General features: G+C 39.0%; 1 protein-coding gene across 5 annotated transcripts in view; it reads left to right on the top strand.

The window, feature by feature from the left end:
- TNFAIP8 (TNF alpha induced protein 8) overlaps positions 1-26,304 on the top strand; it is a 66,063-nt gene extending 39,759 nt beyond the window's left edge. For 2 of the 5 annotated variants that reach the window (XM_075079267.1, XM_075079269.1), the window contains exon 2: positions 24,483-26,304. In XM_075079267.1, coding sequence (XP_074935368.1) covers positions 24,483-25,048 — 566 coding nt within the window. In that variant the 3' untranslated portion in view covers positions 25,049-26,304. Of the gene's footprint in view, positions 1-3,400; positions 3,470-4,757; positions 4,906-5,906; positions 6,017-21,541; positions 21,825-24,482 lie in introns of those variants that run through there. The other 3 variants (XM_075079266.1, XM_075079265.1, XM_075079268.1) reach the window with 3 other exon arrangements.
- The last annotated feature ends 391 nt before the right edge of the window (positions 26,305-26,695 follow it).

Below are 26,695 nucleotides of genomic sequence, written 5' to 3' on the forward strand. Positions count from 1 at the left end.
TTCAGATCTGGCATATAGATCAGCCTGCTAATGTTTTGGTTTATTTTGCCTCTCTAGCTTTCAGTGGAGTGAATTTTCCTAAGGTGAAAACAGTACCTGGTACATGGTTTATGCACATGAAGACAAATTGCTTAAAAACTCTGCACTGTAAATAACTGAGATGTTAGAGTTGTGCTGTTATGTGAAAACACTGATGCTGTATGCTAAAAACAGTATTTCTGACATGAATCAAAAGCTAAGCACTGTCTAGATTATCTTGATAAATGTGTGTTTTATGGTAGAATAAAAGAAATAGAAATCAGGAGTAAAGTCTGGCTACAGCAACAACAGATGGGCTATTGTACCTAATCCTTTTAGTTACAGAACTGTATAAACAGTGCTATTAAAATCACACTGCTAATCAGAAGTCCTCTTTTTACTGTAAAATGATATTAAACCCCAAATTAACAAAATTGCGTAAGAGTTGGAGTTTGTTTTTACTGCGCTCACACTACACAGACTGTGCATATTGCACTCTCTTTTGCAATAACAGAAGTAACACAACTACAGATGGTGTTGCTCTACCTCTGGGTTAGGAAATAACTTCAAAATAGCTTCTTGGTTTGCTAATTTGAATGTCTGTATGTAACTGTTTAAGTGCATAACTGAAAGCAGAACAACTTAAATACAATGCAAGAAAGCTGAAATGTTACTTTTTTCTTTGACTCTGCACCCCTCTCTCCACACCTTTCCTCTCCCTGTGCATCATCCTGCATGCATGGTGTCTGTGCGCACCTTCACATGCACGTGATGTCTGTGTGTGGTAGCAGCAGAAGGCACAGACAGGTCAGGGCTGCGCTGTCTGGCACCTGGGAGGATGCCTAGCAGTGGATTTCTGCATCCTAGGAGATTAGCAGTGCTGGAGGAGGCAACAGCTTCTCGCTTTGTGCTACAAGATCTCGGTGCTCCATATGGAAGCCAAAGAGCTCATCCACCAGTCTAAACTAATTGGGAAGGGCTAGAAGAAAAAAAAGTCTCCTGTTCTGATAAACCTGTGCATATTGAAACTCAGTGCAGTTATGATCTCTCTGCCTGAAAAAAGGTTGTAGCGATACTGGAAGAGATGCAGAAAAGCACCAATGGAGCGAGTCGAGGGCACACTTCTGTGTTATCTTTGACTGCTTAGTCAATCAGTAACTTCTATAAAAAGATCTTTCTGGTAAAACCTCCAAGTTCTACAAAGTACCTCTTGCAGAAGAGGTAGCTACAGTTAATTTCCTAACGATATCTCAGTGTGGCTTCCGGGCTTTTGAATTTAACAATTTGCCCTCTTTTTTCCATGAGCTATTATCTTGTACCTTTTTTTCTGAGATACTGTATAAATGTCTTGTTGTTGCCTCTGATAAGGCAGGATGTTTGGAGATTTCATGAACGTCTGCAGACCAGAGCTGCTGCACCTACTTCTGCTTGGGAGATCTTGGACTGAAATACAACAATCTTACATCTCATTCCCTTTCAGAATGTTAGTTTGAGGTTTTGGTGAAACGCATTTACAGTGATGGGTGTATCACAATCGTTTCTCATTACATTTTGCAAATGATGCATACAAAGCAATAATAAATGCGAGTGCTTCAGGACAGTATCCAATGTTCTCTTTGTCCTCTGTAAAAACTTGCATTATTCACCTGTAATGCACACCCACTGAAAAGTGTCAGAAGTTGAACATTTGTCAACCCAAACCCCTTGTATCAGAAATAGGCACAACTTTTTGGGGCTACAGAAGAGAGATGGCGTAAGCTTTCCTTATATTACTGCATGATTGCTAAATGGCAAAGTTTACGTAATCCTTAGGTTACACATTTAAGTATGGTATCTTTGAGTTTACTTGATGAAAACAGCTGGTTGAAAAGCTTTGTAGTAGTACTGTGAAGGCCAGTACTTTGTTGAACTATACAGTCTTACATGGGACAGTGTAGTGCAACGCTTACTTTCTCATCATTGATCCACACAACATTCTTCATCTTTTCTAATGCATTGGAAAGGAAATCTCTACAGCATGGCTCTTTATTAACCAAGTGCGATTATATGTATTGTGATCTTTCAGGGTACTGGTACACCTCTTTCTTTTGTCTCACAGTTAGGAGTAGGGTAGGAAACCCAGGTTTCCACAGCTGCCATCAGAATTCTGTCATGTGGTTTCAAATTACTCAGTGCAGTTACAGCTGGCAAAAAATATGCAGTTGGCTTGGAAGGAGAAAATGACTGGTCGCCATCATCTGTAGCAAGGAGTTGAAGCTGGGCATGGACCTTATTTTTATTGTTTAACGGTTTGCAATTCATTAAATGTGATGTTCTCAAAGAGCAGAAGCTATCACCAGACAAATTTAATTATGTTAACCAAACAAGGGGAGATTTTAAAAAAAAAAACAACCCATGAATATGTAATGTCTGAAGTGTTACATTACCACTTCCTTCTCTAGAACTGTTCTAGGGCCATGTAGGGTTTTTTCTGCAGTAGGAGATTTATTCTTGCTTCCACGGCAGCTGCCTCCTCTTGAAAGATTCTTCCTGATACTTTTCATGTAGTAGTGCTGCTTCTTCTTTTTTGTAAACCAAAACATTACAATGTTTTTTTTGACATTTCAGCATTGAGCTTCAGAATCTTCTTGGCAGTAATTTTAGTTCCAGTTTTGGGCTACTATGTATTTTATTTATTTTAAATATTTATAAAAGATGTAATAGGATTTGCCTGTGTATCTAATAAGAAAATGCTCTGTGAACAGAGCTGTCTCAGCATGCTTCGGGACACAAAACATGAGCAAAGTTTTGAGCTGGGCTGGGGATGTGCTGACACAGCTACCCATCCTTTCACAATGCCCTGCATATTGCTGTAGTAAGCCAAGGCCTGGCTACAGCCTGTTCTTTCTGTGGTAACCCTGCCTTAGTGTTAGCAGAAATTAGGACAATTTATAAATGATGGGCTAAAAAACAAACCAAAACCAACTAACTTTTTTGTAAAGTAAAACCAGAAGTTTTTGGCTGCAGCAGAGAAGGAGGTAAAGGACCATATTTCACTGCACCCCCTTGTCTTACCCAGCTTTGTAGCTTTTAGACTTCTAGCCACTGAAACTTGGTATGTAAACCCATTTTTTTGTGTGTGTGTACCACATAAAAGATTTAATTTTCCTATGGGAATTCTGGCTTTCCCTCTAAGATGGTGTCTGTCCAAATGTATGGTGGGTTTTAAGCCCTTCATTTTAGGAAGTTACTTTCCCCTAAGAGAATCTACCCTATGAAATTTAGCTGTATCTATGGATTATATTTTTAGAGTTTTTGTCATTCTTTGCTTTGTCCTTCCTACTCCATATCACATACACAGTTTACTATTAAAAGGCGAATTTTTTTTTTTTTGAGCTTCCAGGTTGTTTATTCATCATGGGATCCAAAATCCAGTCTGGATTCTTCAACAACTGGCTCTTCTGCTGGTGAGGTAGTGTCATCCCTTACCTGAGCTCTGGTGTTGTCCATGGACTCTGCTTAACTTTAACCTGCCTTATACCATTACTTTTACTGGCCTTCTGAGTAAAATTATTGGAGTTTATTGGGTGCAGACCCTGGAGAAGGTCCTCATGATTGAATGCTATTACAAGGTGCTACTTAATCTAAGATCAGAAAATAATCTACCTAAGCACACTTTGGCCTGATTGGGATCTTTTCAGGTGACACATGTGTTAAGAACAATAAAAATCAAAATAAACTTAAAAAATAATTTCTGGAGTCTGAATTGAGACTCTATATGCAGGAGGAAGAGGGCTGAGCGAGGGGATGCAATCTTGACTGTATAGGGAAGAAACAAACCAAAATCATTGAGTTTTTGTTATCTGTCCAGAGAGGTCTAATGTTTCTGAGAGATTTGAGAAATCTTAATTTGCAGAACTTGCTGATGTTTAACCACAAGGTTCATTATCTCTCCGTGTCGATCTGTCATCTAAAATAACAAAAGGCATCCATCTTTTGTGTAAATCTGTTCATGCAGGGCTCTTGATACTGGCTTGTATTCTGGCTATTTTATCTCTACCAACGCTCCCTTTGATTAAAAGTCCCCAAAGGCTATTACAGTTCATCTTGACTAACACTATGTTTCTTCCTGTTCCTCTATTTTCTGTAGGGTCTTTTTGAGTGGGAAATTACCCCAAACAAGTAATTACAAAAAAAAAAACCAACTCAACTTGAAAATGTGGCTTCTTTAGCTAGTCCACTGTTGTAATTACTTTTTCTTTGTGATACCACTTAGGGTAATATTTGCTTTCATTCTCTGTGCTTTGAAGGAGGCAGCTGCTGTGCTTTGCCACGCTGCAGGAGACGATGAGGCCTGTAGAAGGTAGCTAGCTTCTTGAGGAATGTCCTTAAGGGACCCAAGGAGTTGTACGTATTGCAAAATAAAAAATTGCCAGTGTCACCAAGAGCCTTTAACTAAAATGTGATCTGTCTGTCTTAGGCATGGAGAAGTACATGGCAAAGGACAGTACTTATCTGAATAAAATCACTCAAAATAGGATGAAAGTTGTTCACATACTGAAGTATTATTTACCTTGGTCCTCAAAGCAACTTTGCCATAGCTGAAGAACCCGCAATGCCCTTCCTGACTCTGTAACATTCAGCTGTATTCATTAAAGTTTATGGGAAGACTGTAAGTAGGCAGGATGGTCTTGTATGTGAAAGGTACAATCTGAAATGCTTTATTCATTTTTTTTCCTATGTGCTCCAATTTTGTGCAGCTGACAGTTGGGTGCTTTCTGACTTCATCTTGAATTACACTTATTTCTGCTTGACTCCAGTAACATGCTTGCTAACCGTTAATAGCACTAATTCCATGAAGACCCTGACAACCCTTCCGGCCTACGCATTTAACCCTGTGAGGGGAAGGTAGGTAGGAATTTGGTTGCATGTCATAGCTACCAGCACCATCAGGACTTCTGAGAGATCATGACTCTCCTTTTGTCTGAGCAGTCACATTTCCACTGGTGTTTTGTCCTGTTCGCTGTGCTAAAAATATATTAAATGAATAAGTAGGAAAAGATGTTTTCTTTTGATGGTGATTTTGGTGGAGACTGTGCCAATCGGAAAATAGGCTTCAAAGTAATTCCCCGATTTTGCTCTGAAGGGATGTATGGTGCATGGTGAGTTGGGGGGTGGCTGCAAAGGACCCAACTCTCTTGCTGTGCTGTAAAACAATGTTGTGTAATAGTTAAAATAATAATCTTTTCCAGGAGGCAGGGGAGTATGTAGCACAAAGAAATCAGATAGTTTTTTCAAGAAGGAAAGGTGAATTGCTCTTCTCAGGGTAGACTGCACCAGGCACTGAGCACGAGTGAAAGAAAAATAATGATTTAGCTTAAACTACCTAAAAGAAAGCTGCTGCTTCTCATCCTTCAAACATGTATTTAGTCATCCTGTATTAATCAGTGTAATTACAGAGGCTACAGAATTAATTCCAAGTAGTAACCAGTGTTGAAATGTACAATTTAGGCTTAAAAAATAATTGATTTAAATTAGATTTTCCTGCAAGTTTAAAGAGCCCCAATGTGATTGTAAGTTACAGCAGTCACACTGCTCTGCACTCAGGGCTTTTTTGGTCTCCCCTGTTTGCTTTCTCATACCACGTTGGCAAGCTGCAACAAGTGAAACTCCACCCTTCCTACAGACTGGGGAGAATAAAATGCATAAACGGTGACTACTGGAGAGTAAAATGAGGGTTTCTGTGAAGGTGCTGATTTTCCAGACAGTTGCTGGTGTGCAGCTGAGAAAGGGGCGGGATTCTTTTCAAGTAGCTTAGCTGTGATTTGTTGAATTCACAGACTTTTCCCCTTAAAATCCCAGCCCTCTCTCTCTTTTTTTTTTTTTTTTCACCCTCTTTTTTTTTTTTTTTTTGAGAAGTTGACTTGCGGCCGCTTCTCAGTGCGCACGTCAGCTGTTATCAGGTCCCCAGTGCCTTGCGCTGACACCATGAGTTCGGAGGCTGATGAACCCAAGGAAGGTATGGTTTTTAATTGCTTTCACAGGAGAGGAAATGTGCGTGCTTGTTTCGCCAGTGTCACTTTTGTGAGCACGGAGGAGGGTTTCTGCTTGCTTTAGCTTTCGGGTATTCAAAGGGGAGGGGAAAAAACCTTGGCAAAATCATCCAGAGTCCTGCGGATTTTGCTGGATATGAAATGACCGAAGTGTTGGCACTGAGGGATGTCTGTCTGTCTCAGCTGTGGTAATTTACTCACACGTGAAATACAGATAAGTGGAAGAAACGGTGTTTCAAAAGACTGGTAGTAGAATATCGAAAGAGGAAGATTTTTTGGTTTGGAAGCACTGTATTTTTCAGCAAAAGAGGAAGTTGCATGGGGGAGAAGTGAAAGGTCATTATTTTGGGAATAAGCTTGATGCCTTTTACTTCCCTGTCGGAATAAGTGTGCGTGCATGCGTGTGCATGCACGCGTGTGCATGTGTTAAAGCTCAGGGGAGTGTGCCAAAGCTACAGGGTTTCATTTACTGCTTCTAGAGTGGAACGTGTGGAGGAGCTGGAAGCAATCCAACAAAAATACAGTTATTCACTAGTGTTGATTGGGAGGGGGTGCAAGCCAGAGTAGGACAGTAGGGAGCAAGCGAAGGAGGAGGAGGGCAATTTCCTGAAAGTGCCTATATACAAAAGAGCATTTATACAGAAGAGGGAACAGGGCGGTAGTGGGGTTATACACTGGATTTCTTAGAACAGAAATGACACAAATAGTCCTTAAGGAGACTCAAACTTACAGAGATCCAGTATGGCTCAGAAAAATATTAGAAAAACACAACCGACAAGCAAGCAGTAAGGCAACCAAAGCATTTTGTGTTTTGTGAAAACAAGAAATTTTTGGAATATTTCAGATGGTTTTCTCCTCATACTCTACAACTTCCCCCACTTGAAGAAACATTACCAAGGACCTCCATTTGCTCACTTGAATAAAAAACTATTTTGTTGATTTGCAGAGAAGTCAACTTGGACTGAATCAAACTTAATGCTAATAATGCTGATAGAACCTCATTAGTTATGAAGCATGATAGCCTATGTTTTGATAAGAATTACAATGATGCTTTCTGTTTTCTTTTTCTTCTTTCTTCTCATTGAATGAACAGATGAACTAAAAGGCAGCTTGTCTTTTTTTTTCCAAGAAGATTCTGTAGGACAGATTTATTGAAAAGCAGAACTGAAAAAAAAATATTTCTCTATAGAAACTGTTTGAAAAAGAGAATATGTGAACCAGAATATGGCAATGTGGGCATTATCCCTCAGATTTACAGTAGGAGAGATCAGTATTCATGCCACAGCATGAAAGATCCTCTGGTTTACATACAGGAAGCTCCAGACAATTTTACCAAGCTGGCAATATTTGAAATGTAAATTTTCTTGTTTAAAGACACCTTCTACCTTCTTAAGATGATTCAGATTCTTAATGTTCTCTGAAATAATTTTTGCCGTTCTCTCCATTTCTTTTGAAACTATTTGAAATGCCAGGATCTTCATGCTGGAAAAAAGCATTTGGAGCAGGTGGCTGAGACAGGAAAGAGAGGGTAGCTTTTTGGTTAGTTATTTTAAGCTGGGAAAATATTTGGGTTTTGCTGCCCTGTGATTTAATAGATTAGAATGGAAAATAAAACCAGTAGCCATTGTGGGAAGATGAGGCACAGATATCACTGAGAAGGTTTTTCAGTTGGTCTGTAAATGTATTCCTGGCAATATACTCCCATTTGTAAAGGAATAATTTCAAAGATGCATGAGAAAAGGGGGTTTAGTGTGTATGTGAATAAAGACTGGGATTAACAGGTGAATATGTAGAACTGCAGATTTTACACTACTTTGCTTAGTCTGATTGAATAGGGCATGAAAGATCACTGATCAAAATACTGCAAAAATATAATCAAATACGTGTGGATTTATAGTGGTCCAGTGTATGTGGCATAAAATAGATAATCAGTCTCTCACCTAACTAGTTCTGTTTCATCAAGAAGCTGCTTTTGCATAAAGAAAATTGATGCTTCACAAATTCAGAATGAATTTGGGGCTCATGCTTTTGACACTGAGGATACATAATCTTTTAAGTGGTTTACCAAAGGAGGGGTGGTAAGTGGTTTTTCCTTTAGGTGGAAGACTGAATGTCACTCTCTGACTTACCTACAAATTATGAGGCCCAGCCAGGAAATTAGTAGGTAAAAGTCTGTGACCAATTATGGAAGGGGTAGAGGGTACATTTGGATGATTATAAAACAGTTATTTTACCAGATTCTGCACATTTCAAGGACAAAGCTAGCAATGAAAGCATAGTGGCTAATCTGCTACATGCTAAAAAATGAAAGAAGGAGAAAGCTACAGAAAAAAAGAAAAGTTATTTTAATGTTATTTGTAAACAAAGGCAAAACTTTTCTATATCCTTAAAGCTGAGATGCTCAGGTGGCTAGGGAAGCATCACTGGCCAGGAATGAGTGAAGGGGTATACAAGGAGCTCTGAAATTCAGTTGCAGCTTCCAGACATGACTCTTGGACCATGTATTGGCAGATGAGCCTGAATGAAATGGAGGGTTGAGGGCACAACATTGAACATCATGTATGTTCTGCAATGATCTGACGCTGAAGTGAGCAATGCTTCACTTCCAGCTACTTTATACAAGCGAATCGCAGTATTTGAAGAACAATGGTACGTCTATAAAAGTGGATTTAATGGGTTAGTATGGAGTAGTTTTTAAAATCTGCATAACAAGATCAAAGACCATAGGTTTTACTACTGTAAAAATGAACTATACCCATTGTTACAGTGAAACCCAAAACCGAGGTCAATTTTGAATGGCTAACTCCTGAATAATTCCTTTTTTACAATTAATTGAATAAAGGCGGAGCCTTTGACCTCAAGTCAAATCTTATATTTTTAGCAGGAACTGGGAGTAAAAAGGCATTGCTAGAACACAATCATTACTTCACTGTATTTTGTAATAATTGCTGGCGTATGTAGCAGTGTATCTGGGCTTTTCAGCTTCTGCCTTTGATCTCTGCATGGTCCATATTACAATGGTAACATGAAACAGTTTAGTTTCTTTTTTTTCTCCCATCATGCTGCTTAGTAACATTAGAACAATCTTTGTATTCATCTGTATACCACAATGCTGTGGTAAATGTGTGTGTGTGTGTGTGTGTGCATGGCATCGATCTGTACTGCATTTACATTTTGCAACAACTGTCATGATATAAATAACCCCAGCACGTTTTCTTGTAGTTACTTTTGCCCTGGATGAAACAAAGAGCATGTTAAAGTCAGGAAAAACACTATAGCATTTAATGGCATGCCATAATTTCAATCTGGTGCTGCATGGTGTCATGTCATGTACCAAGGAAGGTAACAAATGGCTTCAGGCTGTTATTTGACTTAATTCCTTTCTGCGATCTGAAGGAAATGTTCTTAATGCTGTCATATTAAAAATATGAATATACCTTTTTAAATACATGCCAGTACTCGTTAAAATTACTGTGTTGTTAATGGATTCCTTACATAGTATTTCTTCAATAGAAGGAAATAGTAATTTATGTAACGCTTCAGAAAACTTAAGCTTCGTTCTACAGGTTTTATGTTGTATATTTAGAAAACAACAGGAGATAAACCTAATGTCTCAAAGGAGAAGTAAAATAATAACAGATATCAGGGTGAATGTAATACATAGACTATGAAATGATGGATATTGTGTTACAAACTCTGAAGCAGTGAAAGACTGTATTGCACCTTTATCACACTTAGTTTTAAATACCACATTTCATGGGAGAGAGATCTTTCTGCATTCCTACAAATGCTCGGAGCTTTTTTAGACACAATTAGCATTTTTTAATCCAAATGAGATTACTGAGGAATGAGCTCACCTGTCTTGCTCCTTTTAGAGCTCAGAACAGAGACACGAGGGTTATAAAATGACAGAGCACTCGCTGTTTTGAGAAGTCAGTACTCCCTCCTGTAAGTAGTCATGGATTTGCTTTGACATTTTGCAGTCACCTCTCATTGTGTGAAAGTGTTCCAGGGTATAATCATGTTCATTTAGATAACAAATTACCTGCTCTTGTGCTCCTACAGGCCACTTACTCCATCCAAAACATCGATGTGAATCTGTAATGTATGATTCTTCATCCCACTGTCTCCAAAACAAGCATTTGTTTAGAACCTTTTATGCTTTTATGACAGTGAATGCGAAGATCCAAACTGAGCAAGCAAAGCGTTATCCATACATAAATGCAACACGTACCAGGTGATGATAGTGCCATTTCATGTTAACTTTTAAGTTACAGACTGAAGTGGGTCTCTTCTCACAAGTAGCAAGTGATAGGATGAGAGGAAACAGCCTCAAGTTGCACCAGGGGGGATGAGAATGGATATAAGGAAAAATTTCTTCACTGAAGGGGTTGTCAAGCACTGGAACAGGCTGCCCATCTAGTTGAGTGATGAGATGTGTAGATGTGGCGCTTAGGGGCATGGTTTAGGGACCTGGCAGTGTTAGGTTTACGGTTGGACTTGATATGATCTTGAAGGTCTTTTCCAACCTCTGCATCTCACTCCTCAAAAACTGAAAGAGTGGTTGATTTTATTTTTCTGGCCACATCCGGGTAATCTTTGAGATAGCTTATCTGTGAATGGATTAGGTGGCCACTATTGTTTCTTCTACAGGCTTGGAATTGAATAGGTTGAACTGGTGTTTTTTTGTTGTATACTGCATTTGGAAGTTCATATGGAGTAGGTGTCTTCGGCAGAACACTTTGTACCCCACGTATTTAGGAATCTCTCCCTTGTGCACTTGGAGCAGATGAGGAAGCTAGGTAGTAATTTGAGCAGAGGCCAAGGGACAAGCACTAGGTGTAGCCTGGTAGGCTACTTCAGAGAATCACTGAAACTTTTAGCAGGTTAATCATTTAGCTGCGATTGTTGGGTTGAATGCTGGGTTGTTTTGAGAAAATTCTGTTAATATAATTATACTTATGTAATCCAATCTTTTAATCCATAGCAAACTGCAAGACTCATGTATCTAATTTCAAGCAATATACAGTCCCATGGCTATCTGGTCAATAGAGAAAGTCATAGATTAACTGAGGCTGCAGGGAACTTCTGGAGGTCATCGGGCACAACCTTCTTCTGGAAGCAGAGCTGGCTTTGAAGTTGGATCCAAATTCAAAGTTAGATGCTATGAAGGTGGTCATTCCTAATGAGAATTCCCCTTGCTGCTGCTCTTGTGTGTTGCGTTGCTCTTTTGCTGTGTATCCTGAAAAAGAGCCTGGCTCTGTCTTCTCTGTAACTATTCAATAACAAGTTTGATATATTGGTTAGGTCCACTATTAGTCTTCAGGGTGAACAAAACTAGCGCTCTCAGCCTGTCCTCTGTGTCGTGTGCTCCAGCTCCCTAATCATCCTGGTGGCTGTCTGCTGGACTTCAGTTTGTCAGCTTCTTTTTTGGAGAGATACTGGGGAGCCCAAAACTGCACACAGTACTCCACATACGGAAAGATAGTGCTTCGTTTTCAAATTCTACCAGTCTTTTCCATCTTACAGAACTGATTGTTGAACTGGAGGTTTAGTTTCCCTTTCTTCCTTCCATTTATCAATTGATGACAGCATTTGCTATATTATAGCACTTCTTAGACCCTCAGGTTATTTTCTTTGAGGAATTTGGAAACCATGTGCTGTCATAAATGAGGTGGGTTGGAGATTGGAGAGCAAAAGTCAGTGAATCTCTGGAGAACCAAAAGAAGTATCTGGGTAAGGGAAGGGCCCTGTACCTACATTCGGAAAGGCTGTATTTTTTACCAGTATTATTTCCAAGTAAAGCAAAAGGCTCAATGAATGGCTTCTAAGAATGAGTATTTTGTAGTACATGTCCCAGGGATAACAAGGAATATGTAGGACTCAAATATTAATTGCAATTTGTAACTTTTATTCAAAAGCACATATCATTCATTTCATCAGTAAGGATTTATAATTTGGTCAAGCCTTCTGTTAAATGTGACAGTTTCATAAGGGTTCTTAAATACTGCTTTCTGAGAAGCCAGTTGCTTTCCCTCCCCACTCTTTCCTCAGACATTTAGCATCTCTGTAAACATATTTGGGTAATAAGCAAATTAAAACTATATTGCAGGTATTATTTCAGCCTTCTGGACTGATTTTTTTTGTTAAAATCAGATTACAAAAAGTGGAAAGAGGAGAGCATTTCAAAAAGAGGTGTGAAAGAGCTACTGATTTTTATGCTACTTTACAAAACAACTTCTGTTTTTCTTTTTCCATACATCATACTCAATAAAAGAAGTAGAAGGCTAAAAATAGTTTCATCTATTTCACAATGGCTTTAAAGCCAAAATTACTTTTTCTTTCATGTTTAAGGATTAATTTTTCATGTTTGCTTATTAGGTACACTTCATGGATCCAGTGGTATCCAGTAGAATTACTGTTAGTAGTAACAGTTGCTGCATATGACTTTGTAAGAAATCTGAGTGCTTACACTGACTGTTTCTGCATTAACAGCACCAATCTGAACATTAGTCTTATACATATTGACATTAACTTTTTATTTTGTACTATGGGAAATCTGAAAATTAGAGATTTTCATATTTTCTGTCTGCATCAGTAGATTTGCTGAGTTAGTTCTGTTCTTTAATGGTAGGTGTACTCTTTTCTTCTGTGGATGCATCTTCATTGTGGCTGCTGAACAGGGTATGCTGTGGCATTAGCAATGCAAATGCGACTGCCAGCAACTTGGTTTTTTTACCATAACATCAGCAAAAGCACAAGCCTTAAATCTGGTGTCATCTGGGCACAGTCTTGCTTTGAGTGAGGAGGAGAGAAACTGGGAAACGTGCCTTTGAGAGTTTCATTCTACATTCATCCTTTAGGGATGTTTTCTCATAAATTTTGTTTTCTTCATAGGATTCCCTGCCTGGGTTGGGGTGTGGTTTGATTCAGTTTCATCAGATGATTCCCTGTCACAACTCTGTTTTGTGGTTCATTTCTAGTGCTTGACTGGCTAGCAATGAGAAGCAGAGAGCCCACACCTCTGCATGGGGTGGTGAATTCAGTCTGGGGAACCTGGGATCCAAAAGTCTTTACCATAGATCTGTTTCAGCAGAAGCAATGTCATTTATACTATAAACTAGTATAAACTAATTTATTTTTCCCTACCTTTCGCTGAATTCAGTATTGATATTTGTAGCTATTTGTAACTATGCAGATTAGTAATGAAAGATCAAAGACCTTTTTTTGCATAGCAGTAGGGGAAACCTACATTTCAGTTTAACATACAATATACAAATGTTGGGGTGTCTGCAGAGAGTCCTGTTCCTGCTGCAATTTACAGTAATGAGAATAAATTGCAGTAAAGTGGGAGTTGGCTTTCGTTTATTTGAGAGCCTTTATCCTTGAAAGGTGTGTAATTTGAAATCCAGGGACATATTCTAGGGTGTATTTTATGTACCTTTGAAGGTCAGTACTTGCAGGTTTCTCTAAGGCTTTGGTAGCTAACCTGTGATTTCAGTGGACCTCTAAGAATGTGATACCCTCAAGTCTTGATCCCAGAATGTTTCTATTTCACTTTATACAGAAATTAATAAAGCACTGAATCAGTGCATGTGCAAGCTTCCACTTAATTAACTTCATCAAGGAAAGTCTGACTTTGAAAAATGGAGAAATTACCTTGTTTTAAAGCTTTCATGACATCTGTTTTTTGCTTTTACTAAGTCCACTTTACCAAACTAGTCTACAAAGATAGTTTTATTTATAGAAAGAAGAAAATTTTGGTTTAATATTAGAAAAAGCAAGTAAATGACACTGGTGAGTATTTCAGCTACTGATTCCAAGGACTGTTTTTTTCCTACTTGGAAAAGAGAAAATTAATGAATGTTTCTGTTCACTTGAAAACATTTATATTCAAAATATTCACTGAGAGATAGTGACTTTAGACTTTACTTCAGAAACTAATGAAGAACTTGAATCAATGAATCATGAATTTGTGCAGCTGTGAACAGAAATAGTGGATACTTCAGGAAGAGCTAAGAATAAAATTTGACTCTGGTGTCTACATCTCTGATAAGATGTCATCACCAAGCTCACAGTCTTGTCCTTGCTTCCAGCTGAAAGGGACCTCTGGAAACTGTCTAGTTTTAGTCAGTAAATACAGTCGCAACATGTACAAATAGGATTGTTAGTGCTTTACTAGGTATCAAAGTTCTGTATCCAAATAATACTGCTTCCTGACATAAAAGAAATGACAATGTCACACACATGATGTTTAACCAGAAGATTTAATTTTACAGAAGAACAAGTAGCTAACAGTTTTACAGACAGAATTTTTCTCTTACGCTTTATATTTTACTATATTTAAAGACATTGATGAAAGCAAAAACAAACTCTTAAGATGAATGGGGAGGTGGACCTGTGTCTTGACAGTCTTAGTTTATGCTTGAGAGTTCAGGTGCTGATAAGTCAAATATTTTTCAAGGAGGGGGTTTTTTCCCCAGTAAGTGTTATGTGTAGAAATACTTTGCACACCTTTTCATATGTTTTGAGCATTGGTTTTGAATTGGAGATGCCAGGAATAAAGCAAACCAAGTGGAAACAAACAGGGGTCAAATCAAAGCCTCCAAAAGATAGACTGTGCATTTGGGTCTTGGAGAGCCTGTTCTGAACTGACAGCAAGGGAGTGAGGGAATGAAGGAGACAAAATACTCTCAACCATTATTTCATGGCTGGAAGTTTGGACAAAAGTCCTGGTAGTGGTATCATAGAATCATTAAGGTTGGAAGAGACCTCTGGGATCACCAAGTCCAACCGTCAACCCAATACTACCATGTCTCCTAAACCATGTCCCGAAGTGCCACATCTACACATCTTTTAGATACCTCCAGGGACGGTGACTCCACCACCTCTTGAGGCAGCCTGTTCCAATGCCTGACCACTCTTTCAGTGAAGAAATTTTTCCTAATAACCTATCTAAACCACCTCTGGTGCAACTTGAAGCCATTTCCTCTCATTCTATCGCTAGTGACCTGGGAGAAGAGACCAACACCCACCTTGCTACAACCTCCTTTCAGGCAGCTGTAGAGAGGGATAAGGTCTCCCCTCAGCCTCCTCTTCTCCAGGCTAAACAACCCCTGTTCCCTCAACCTCTCCTCATAAGACCTGCTCTCCAGACCCTTCGCCAGCTTCATTGCCCTTCTCTGGACATGCTCCAGCACCTCAGTGTCCTTGTAGTGAGGGGCCCAAAACTGGACACAATATTCAAGGTGTGGCCTCACCAGTGCTGAGTACAGGGGCACGATCACCTACCTCCCTGCTCCTGCTGGCCACACTGTTGCTGATGCAAGCCAGGATGCTGTTGGCCGTCTTGGCCACCTGGGTGCTGCTGGCTCATGTTCAGTCGGCTGTCAGCCAGCACCTCCAGGGCCTTCTCTGCTGGGCAGCTCTCCAGCCACTCTTCCCCAAGCCTGTAGCGTTGCATGGGGTTGTGACCAAAGTGCAGGAACCTCTTACACCTGATCTCAGCCCATCAATCCAACCTGTCCAGGTCCCTCTGCAGAGCCTTCCTAGTATGGATAAAGAGGGAGCAGGATATGGCTACTAAATATTGATAGGAAAAGTTAAAACTGAGGGGTTGGTTTATTTTGCTCCTTGTAGAAGACGAAAGTAAGGGAAATGCATGTTAGCAGCGGCAGTGGAAACGACCACTGTGGCTACTAGGTGTGGTCTTCCATAATTACAGGAAGAGTAGGCAAAGCATGTATTGTATGTACAGCCATGCATTTAATGCCAGAAAACTCAACCTTTGTGCTATAAAACAGGAAAACAGGTAGGAAAAAATAAAAACTCCAGAGAGATGAAGGGCATCAGTAGTGTTCCCGGCCTAAAGAACAGACAGTATTTGATAAGTAAAATTCTTAGGTGACTTATTTCCTTGTGGTTTATAATCTTCATTTCAATGTTGATACTGGAAAAAAGGATGAACTAACCAGACACTTGAGAACTGAGTGCCCTCACTACTGTTTTTTTCAGCATCTGGCCTGTAGCTGTGTCAATCTTAAGTGCCTCAGAAATTTCTTTCAAAGGAAAGACAGAAATGAAATTTTGTGTTTGTGGGGCAGGTGTCATTTAGTTTCTGAGGGCAACCAGTGGAAGATACAAGAGTAATAAATATAAACAAAGTGCAAGCTAGCAATCCAGCCTTCTCAACATTACACTCAAAGAGAGATACCAAGGGACTCCAGTCCTGTCTGCAAGAAACAGGGTAGTGTATGGATCACTGTTGAGAAGAACAGAGAACCAGAACTAGAAATACAGGAAAAGCAGTATTAACTACTTTCAAAGCCGTTTTAACATCACTCACAAACCTTTCTATCATCTGAACTCTCTGAAGCCTCTCCTGTGGCTTTCTTTACATACTACTCAAAAGATACGCCCTTTGCATTTTGACAGCCAGGTTGCTACTTTGTCCTTGAATTTGAGTTCCCTGTTCCTGTCATGCCAGATTGCCATCTTGTCTCGACCTTCCAGTTTGTTGTATTTTTGCCACGCGTTATCTTAAACTTCCTCTTACCTTCCCCCTCCACCCCGCCCCCATGTCAAATTTAAGTCTCCAATGCATTAAAAGTTCTGCAGGGGTGCTGGTCTCTGTGCTTTTCCTTCTGCATTCAAGCCAGAAGCTCTTCTGTTGATACTCTAGGTCCTGTGCTAAGTGTTTTTTGTGAGAAGACATTCCTTTTTCAGGGATGGTTGTAAGAGCAATTAGATACCTCTTTTTAAACTTTAACTTCTGGTAAAACATTCAGATGTAATGGCCGGATTACTTTATTGGAAGTGCCACTTGGGTTAGGGAGCTTGGCACTGTTGCCTTGCTGTGGTTCATTACGTGTTTCTAAGGCTGGCCAAAAAAACCACAGTATCTGCATTGCATTTGCTTGATCGGAAGGAATGACCTAAGATACACTTTATTTCCTAGGAAAAGATTTGGGTGGTATTACTGTTGAGCGTGCATGGGCACCTGGTAGTTATAGAGGAACTTGATGTAGCCCTGAAATGGCCAACAGCTGAAATACACAGGCTGCATATTTAATACCACAGCACCTGTTGTTACGTTCCAGCAAGGATAACAAATGGTGGAAAAGGAGTGAAATACCAAATGAAGTTCATGACCCTGCTCTCTGTGAGTGTCGTTTTCTCTGTTTAATGTCCAACATATTTTAAAATATGCTTCTCTAAGAGCAGTCATCAGAAATTAATCTGATTTTTTTTTCCGTATTAAAGCTGTGCTGTTAGTTAAAATACATACAGAAGCTGTAGGAAAAAGAGGTTTTAAGGCGGCTTTTTAAAATTTCTAAATCAGCTACAGTATGTGTATCGTGTGATGCACAGGGCGGCAGTGGGAAGCACAGGCATGTAAAACCAGAATAACTTGTTGGCACAGATTGCTCTCATGGGACTGCAATACTCTGCACATGCATTCCTGTTGGAAATAGCATCTTTCCTTGCCACACTACTGAGCCTTAACCTCCAGGTACTTTTTTTGGCAATTCTTCTCTCCTCTTGATCAAAAAAAGCACTTTGTTTTCTGTGTTTTCATGGTTTGGTTTTGTTCTTGCAGCTAAAAAGTGGGTTGTCTTTTGCTGCTGGTCAGATTTTGGACATTTTAATACACTGAGGCTAGAATTAAATAGCAAAGTCAGGAAGCATATTACAATATCGCATGCATTTGGCAAACCTACTGACAATGTCTTCTTCAGCACTTTATTGAGTAAAAAAAAAGGCGTTCCCAATGGTGTTTGCTAGCTTTTCTATCTTTTCCATGTTCCTGCTGCTGAATGTATGCCCACTTTCAGTATGAGTATACAGATTAGACAGACTGAATATTTAAAAAAATGCTTGATTAGCCAGATTTTTTTCCAATTCCTTGATTAATTGTTGCTTCAGAGTGACTTGCAGCCTCAGAGCTGACTTCCAAATCCAGTAAGCCTGCTCATGCAATATTTGCTGTGCATTAGGCTTGGCTTCAGATTGGGTATTTTTATTTTTGAAGGTCTTCCAGTGTGAATGTTAAAATTAGTATGCATTGCTTGACTAATTAAAATTCTCACAGTATGCTCAGTTGGTGAAGATTATGGTGAACGAAAATTTAGTACAATTTACTGTACCTATTAAGAGAACGGTAGGCAAAGGTTATGTACCTTTATGAACTAATGCTTTGTATGTATTGAACATTTCAGTTTAAACTGTTTTCTAGTTAAAAGTGATATTCATATATAAGTCTCCCTTTTGAGAAACAAGGTGCCAAATAAAATACTTGCTTCTCAAATAAGGACCTTCTGTACCTGAATCAAAACGGTAGAGAGGTACCTGGAAGAAATAAGAGCTGTGTAGGGCCCTTGTTTTTTGTTGGGTTGTTTTTTTCTTTTTCCCCCCGTCCCTCCTTCTGCACTTAGCCATTTGCGCTCTGGTTTTTCCATTGCCTGATGGTGCTTATCCAAGCAGTCTGCCCTGTTGCAGTCCTTTTCTCAATAAAATCTGTGGCTGCCCTGTTCTCTTCTCACCCCTGCCATCAGCCAGCTTAGAAGTTGCTGTCCCAGTGTCTGAGGTTGAAGAGTGAAAGCTGTCAGAGCGCTGTCTGGTCTTGCATGGCTGGTACAAGCTTCAGTTCTCACCAGCTTTTGAAAAGCCAACAAGTGATCAAACGCTTGTGAATGCACAGACTAGCCAATATGCTGAAGTGGCCATCTGTGAACTGCTGTATTTCTGGAATGATTTCTACATTGTAAGGACTCTACCTGTGCTTTTAAAAAGTTTAAATTTAACACACCTTTCACCCTGGAAACTTTGAAGCACTTAGATAAGAATCAAAACACTGGCTCTTCTGTTTAAAAAAAAAAAACAAACAAAAAAAACAAACCACAGCACCAAAAAACATTCTTTGAAACCATGACTCACTCCCTCAGACGGTTATTAAGAAGAAGCTATAAATCATGGCGGCAGCTAGAAAAATCAGTTTACCGTATTCATATCTGAAGAATTCATGGTCTGTGTCCTACCGCTCATTTTTTAATCTTATCATCATGTAATAAGTACATTGTGAAAATTTTTACAGCCCTGGTAACAGGTTTATGACTCTTTCTGCCTGTTCTGTACTTCAGGACTTGTTCGTTCACTGATGCTAGCTCTTGCAGTTTATCACCCTTGGAGCTTTACCTTACTGAAGTCATGTGTTTATACATGAAGTCATATATTTATACGCCCCAGAGTATTTATTTTTTTAATGTTTCTGGCCTTCATCATTCCTGAAAATAAGGGTAGCCCTGTAAAGACCCAGAAAGCAGAAGGCACAAGAAAAAGTAGAAATTCAGTAATTTCTTTATCTCTCGATATCTAGGTGTTCTCATGATTTTGGAGGTGCAGGACTCATGGTCACGTACTCTTGGAGAGCTTAGCACTGTCACTCCCACCTGATTTCAGGTTGCCTCCCTCAAGGGAAACGATGCTGTCTCACAATGCTGTGGGAGTCTGACTGAACATGCAGTTCGTATGGCATGCGCGGGCTTTTAGCTGTAGCTCTCACCCGCAGTCTGTACAGAGTGAAATGCAGTTGTCCACACAGGATGCCTGGCAGGAAATCAGTTGCCATATTTCTCAAAGCTATGTGATACAGTCTTTTAAATGCTGCCTGAAGTGCTCAGTCGGTGCTGTCTCTTTCCTCCTAATCCTGTGTAAGTGTTCTTTGTGTCATTTTTGCACCTCATGCTCACCGCGTACTAGTGCAGTACGAGTTATACCAATCACTAAAATGAGAACTGGGTCTCTCGCAGCAGCGTTGTTATTAATGGCTTCACAGTCACGTTTTCTGTTCTGCCGGGACTGTTGTATCAGCACACTGAGTACGTATGCTAGAAATGCAGCTCATGTCAGAAAGCTCAGCTCTTGATTTGCCCATGGAATTTAACATGGTTTACTGGAAGTTTTTACTGGTTGCTTTTTTCTGGTCCTTCTTTATTGCAGCAAGCTTAAAAATACTGATTGACTCGAGTATTCATTGCAACATACATGAGCTTGAATACACTCAACTGCAAGTGATGTTGAATCTACCATTGACGGTTATCTTGTGGAAAAAACATCCTGCCTTGATTTAAGAAGTTAAATAATCTGATTCAATTTTTTTTTCTACTTTTTAAAAAATTTTTTTTAATTCTACTTTTTGTTTTTTCTTAGTTTAAATGGAGTTGAGAAATAGGGTATCTGGTAATAGGCATTTGCCGCAGTACAGAGGGAGGTGAGCTAGCTTCCACGTCAGGGAAAAGTCAGCATCGCAGCCATAAGTAGTAGCCTTCTTGTACTTTTGTACCAGTCTCCTGAGAGCTTATTAACCCACAATTCTAAATTTTCACTGAAAGTTTATACTTTCACCACGGTTTTAAAGAAAACCTGTGTAAAGTAAAATATTTTGGGGAAGACAGAGCGAGAATGCTACGTGTCCAATATTTTTTGACTTTAGCACACAAAATACTAATGTTAAACACACATATTGTTGGTTGCAAAAATTAAGAAGTTTCGTAATTAATGAGCTCCCAACTTTCACAGGAGGCAGTCTCTAGCAACTTGTTTGCTCCTCTGAGTCACATATATAAAAACTTTGCAGGTGTCCCCATCATCCCTAAGACCCTGTGAATTTCAAAGTAACGCAGGCAGGAGTTCCTCTGAGAGCCTTTCCCCTTGGACTGCTGTCCTCTGTGGAGGGGCAGCCCTACTGAACGTAATGATGATTATTTGTATAGATTGTACAGAAAATTACATCCCACCGATTTCAATAGGGTATTTTTTGATGATACGCTTTTGAAAAGTGAAGTATAAAGTGCACAGGAAAGAAACAGGAGCTGTGAAGAGCAGTCATGAGGCAAAACGATCTGTAAGATTCTTAAAATTAGTGGGATTGCCTGCCCAAACTCTGAGTCTATTGCAGGCCACGAGAGAAATGGCACTGTTTCAGTTTGAAGTGCAAAGATGGGACCTGTCAATACAGTACATGTGGTGAGAGGTTTATACATCCTGGCCAGCTCTTAAAATCTGTAATCGCTCTTAAAATGTGACTACATACCATCAACTCTAAAAAAAAAAAAAATGAGGCTGCTTTAACTAGTTGTCAAAATGTGGATTTACAGGGATATTTTTAAGCATCTGAAATTTAGTCAGAGGTTTGAAAGGGGATGCTCAGCTGTACTCATGTTGGGAATGGGGGGCTGGTGACGTGTGCAGCCGGTGGCACCCCGTGACCTGTGAATCAAGCATCTCCGATACATGATACACGTGAGTATCTGCATTTGCAGATACCAGGTTAATGTTTTAACCTCTTCTTGGCATGTCCCTTGCCCTTTTGAGTCACAGGACCTTTCTTCTCCCTCCCTTTCTGCTAATTGTTCCAGTTGTCAGTTAGCAGTAACGGCTATTGGTGTTGCGCTGCTTGCTCAGCAGTGCAATTTCCTTTCAGCTCTCTTTTCAAGGAAGTGAAACCACTGCGATGTATTTTTGCATTCTGAGGTGCCAAAGCAAAATGAAGCACTGCAGGCAGAAGAGAAAGGTAGCTGAGAAGAGCTGCTGTTATGGTGAGGGGGAAAAACCCATGTTCACTCTGTGGTAGCTTCTGACAGGCTTTCAAAGCACATGATAAACTCTGCCCTGGATTTAGTGGGGTAAATAAGCCTCAGGCCAGTCTTCACCTCGGGTGTTTTGTCTCTTCTTCTCCTGTCAGCATTAACAATTCCAATTCCATTGGATGAAAAAGTAAGTAATAATTTTACTGTTTTTTAAGGAAGTATGTGTGTTCAATCTGAAGAAGCTCTACAATCTTACTGCTTAAACTCAGTTTATTTAAGCAACAGCCTGTAAAGTACATTTTAGGTCTTTCTGCCACCAGTGATGAAGAAAAATTCTGATTATAAAATACAAAGAGTTTGCAAGTTCCTTTTTGGATTGACTGAAATATTGAAGTATGGAAGTTATATACTTGGCAATTAAATTAGAACACAGGTAATAGCACCGGGAAATGAGGCTGACTTCTGGTGTATTGCGAAGTAGATAGAAAATAGGCTGTGCTGGGTAGTCCCAGAACTTAGTTTTTAGAGAAGTGTCATTAAGAGCTTAACACCTCTTGTAAGTAAGCGATTCCTGTTTTGTTTAACCATGGAAATTACACATTGAGCTCCACTTTGTTAAACGTTAAATTATGTAATGTAAGGGTTTTTTTGTTGAAAAGCTGTAAAAATTTCAGAAAACTGCCATGTTCTCAGATTCTTGAAACTGATACGTTGCAGTTGTTATGTGTAAATTGTTAGAACCATACCTGAGTGTTTGTGTGACTTGCTGGAGGCAGGTTGTATGGATTTCTGTTCAGTTACAGTGGAGGATGCTGTGTGTGATATAGTGAGCATTTTCTAAGAATACCTCCAGCATCATGGAATAGAACATTTTAAAATATGTATATATTGGATTGGGGGGGTGGGAGGTCTTGGGTTTCTCTGCAAATTTATGGAATATATTTTGAAACAGAGACTGCTATTAGTATGAACATATATATATCTTTGTGGAGTTCAGAAAAACAACATCATGAGCAATTAGTAAACTGGAAATTTAAAGAAATAACAGTTATGAAAGAACAACTGATATTCCTGTTTTGGAGGAAAAAAGTTATCATTAGTCTGCAGATCTTTGTAAAGCATAGGGTGTTGAGTTCTAGTATTTGATACCCTTGTAAATACTTCGATTAGTTTTATTTTATCAGTAACAGTTGCAGTTTTTTATTTAAAAACACACCAAAAAAAAGAATCAAATATTTTCAGTTCAGGTTGACTGCTTAGCATCTTTAATGTCTTCCTGTATCTTTGTGGTTGAGAAACATCTCTGTCTTGTGATCTTGAGTGCTTTGCCCAAGACTGTTAACAGTGGATTCTTTGGTTTTTAAGCGTCCTCGTGTACTAAAGATTTTTAAAAATGTGCTCAAATACTTCATGCTTCAAAACAAAATACAGGTTTGCACTGAAAGTCTTAAACAAACCTGCTTGAAAGTTTCCGAGACGACAAAAAAGAAGCTTGTTACTAAGTTTCTCAAGAAGAAAAAATACAGATTTTTGTCTCACGTGTCCTGAAAGACAAGTTCCTTCTATTTGCTGGAACCCCAGAGGCACCCTGTGTCTGAACACACCCAGCTGCCCAAATACAAACAGTTAAGAGGAAACCTTTTCCAAATTCAGGGACTTACGGTTTGGCATCTGCAGAGTTTGTTTTCAGTAAAAAAAAAAAACAAAAACCAAAAACAAACAAACCAGTATGCAGACCCTGTATTTGCAAAGCAAACCTTCCATATGTGAAGTAAATGTAAACAGATGAAGCTTTCCTTCAGAGTGTCTGAGGTGCCAGGAAAGCTGCAGTATAAAGGCAGCCATCCCCCAGACTGTTCAACCTAGAAATATAAATTCACATGTGACTTAGTGGAGAAGGTGCTGCAAGGGGAATGCGCTGTAAATACTTGTCACCGGCAACAGAACATGAGCAGTAACATTTCACAAAACAAGTCTCTGAAAGAAGGCTTGGGGCAGTTAAGTGTTTGAAGAAGTTACAAACCAGTCATTGGGTATACTGGTGCAAGAAAGCATAGTTTTGGAGGGGGAAATCTCTTCTAGGTACTACTTTATTGATCACAGAAGGATATCTTTATAAGGTTTTGCTAGCAATTGTTATGGCAATCCCTAGACTGTTCATTTCCGGCTATTTCTGCATTAAGTATAGAACAAAGAAGTGTTAATTTATACTTGCTTTCCTTCTGAAAACTAGCACCTTCAGATTGCACGCAGACAATCTCAGTATTGTTTGCTGAGAAAGGATTTTTGTTTGTATTATGGTTTTAATATACATAAATATATATAAAAATATAGTACATGTGTGGGATCTGAATTCACTGACCATTTGAAATGCTAAGCTGGAAAAAGTTTTACAATAGTCAGTTCACCGAATTACTACCTCTAACTGAGAAGCAGTGGTAATTGTCATGACATTAGGATAGTCATGGTTTCAGATTTCATTATGAATATGAGAATCGAATCAGACACATGACTCATTTGGTCAAATAGGGCAGGTTTATTGCCTCAATTTGAAATCCCATCAACCCATACATGGAGAGATATTTTAAACCATTTTTGAGCAAGTTCTATCTTATTTTGTGTTTTCTGAAAAGTAAAACAGCCTAAAAGAATGTAAAACTAAAGACAACAGTTTTAGGGATTGAAAAGATGGGGTTTTTTGCAACTATATACATAAGTTTGCATTATTTTTGTGGCAGTTAGCAGGACTAGTAGGAATGAATGGGCGTGGAAATGTTCCTCAACTTGCTGCCCATAGTATGTCTGTTACAAAGTATTGACTGCATACTTTTTTTCTCCCCTCTAGTGGCCACGGATGTCTTCAACTCCAAAAGTCTGGCCATTCAGGCCCAGAAAAAGATCCTTGGAAAAATGGTGTCCAAATCTATAGCAACTACTTTGATCGATGATACAAGCAGTGATGTTCTAGATGAGCTCTACAGAGTGACAAAAGAATATACACAAAACAAAAAGGAAGCAGAGAAAATCATCAAAAACCTCATTAAAATAGTCCTCAAATTGGCAATTCTCTACAGGAACAACCAGTTTAATCAGGATGAAATAGCGTTGATGGAGAAATTCAAGAAGAAAGTTCATCAGCTGGCTAAGACCGTGGTCAGTTTCCATCAGGTGGATTATACCTTCGACAGGAATTTTCTGTCCAAACTGTTAAACGATTGTAGAGAGCTACTTCATGAAATCATTCAGCGTCACCTAACTGCAAAGTCACATGGACGTGTCAACAATGTGTTTGATCATTTCTCTGATTGTGAATTTTTGGCTGCCTTGTACAATCCCTTTGGACCTTATAAACTTCATTTGCAGAAACTTTGTGATGGTGTCAACAAAATGCTAGATGAGGGGAACATATAAGCGCTTGTGTTAAGGTTGACTGCCGATGCATTATTTGTAGATGTAACACTGTTGATTTATGAAGGAATAAGGGAGCATGCAGAAAGGTTTTTTACATTATGACAAGATTTCCAAAATATTTTTATTAAATTGATTTGTTATTATGAGCAGTCCATCTGGAAGAAAGACTGCACATGACTTTTTACAGTGCTTTGCCTACAGAAACAGCTGGATAAAAACAGTAAAACAGAACTGTCCGAGCAAAGTAAGTCTTGCAAGATGGATAGACAAAAAAAAATATGCTGTCAGACAATCCAAATCTTTCTATGAATTTTACAGAATAAGTTTTAAACTATCAGAGTCCAGTAAAGTTAGTAACAGGCTATGAGGGTGATGGTACACTGTATCATTTCTTTGATTTCTCTTAAAATATATATTCAATTCATTTATAGTATTTTATGCTCTCCACACAGATCACAGCTTCCTAGTGTTGCCCTTATGAATCATTCAGTTTTAAATAATAACAGTGATACTGTCACATAGAGTCTTAACAGGCTTGTTCATCTCCAGCTCAATGGTGAAAACTTACTGTCTGCAAGGCTGCCAAGTATACATCCTTATAGACCTTCACAGATGCTTGCTTCCTTTGATTATATGGGGATTATTTGAGGAATAAGCTACAGTAAAATAGCCTAACTGGGGAAGAGTATTCCCCGTGTACTTGCGGTACATGATTTTAGGTCTGCCTAAGATAAGTTAAACACAGTGACTTACCTGTGCAATGCCCTAATATATTTAGAACCCTGCTAACAGGTCATAATTCTCTTGAAATGGTATGAGTCGGTATATTTTATACACTAGCCTGCTGTGTATGATGATGTGAATTTAGAAAACTTAATCATCTGAAAATAAATTCCAAACCTATTTGCTTTGTGTACAGTGAAACTAGAAACATAAATTAGTTTTTGTCATTGCATTATATACTATTTAACAAATAGAAAAGCGAATCTTGAATAAGGTTTTTTTTTTTTCTTCCTTTCTGCCCTCCTACATTTCTTCCTTTTTCTCCTTCATCTTCCTGCCTTGCCTTTGGGGATAAAAAAATGTGACTTTGTAGACACTGTAATGTACTTAAAAGCATGAAGTTAATACATTTCAGACATCTGAAGACTTTTTGTTAGAAAGCATATAGAGAATTCGCTGTTTATTTAATTGCCCGTGTTGTTGCTGATCGCTATGTCCTTTTGTTGTAATAAGTAAACCAAAGAATATTTGCACTCTGAACTTTTCATGCCTTTTTTTTCCCTTGCTGTATTTTAAATTATAAAGAGCAAACTTGTCCTGTGCCAGCAACAAAAGCATCACAGCCTCTGACATATGGCTTCAGCATTACTTGTGATTTTTTAAGAAAGAAAATTCAATTTTATTCATGTTTGTTTGCTCACTAGGCTCTGAATATTGCCAGAAAGGTGCCAGAAATGTGACAGAAATGTGTGTTCAAAATCTAAACTCATTTTAGACAAGCCACTAGTGCCTAGCAGAGACAGAAGATTAATGTACTACTATGCTGGAACAACAAGGAACTGATGTAAGAACAGTGCACCAGCATTTGCCAAGAAATAGATTATTAGCCTGACACCTGAAGGAATATAATTTAAGATCCCTTCC

This window comes from Phalacrocorax aristotelis, chromosome Z (genome assembly GCF_949628215.1).
Source record: "Phalacrocorax aristotelis chromosome Z, bGulAri2.1, whole genome shotgun sequence".
NCBI classification, from domain to species: Eukaryota; Metazoa; Chordata; class Aves; order Suliformes; family Phalacrocoracidae; genus Phalacrocorax; species Phalacrocorax aristotelis.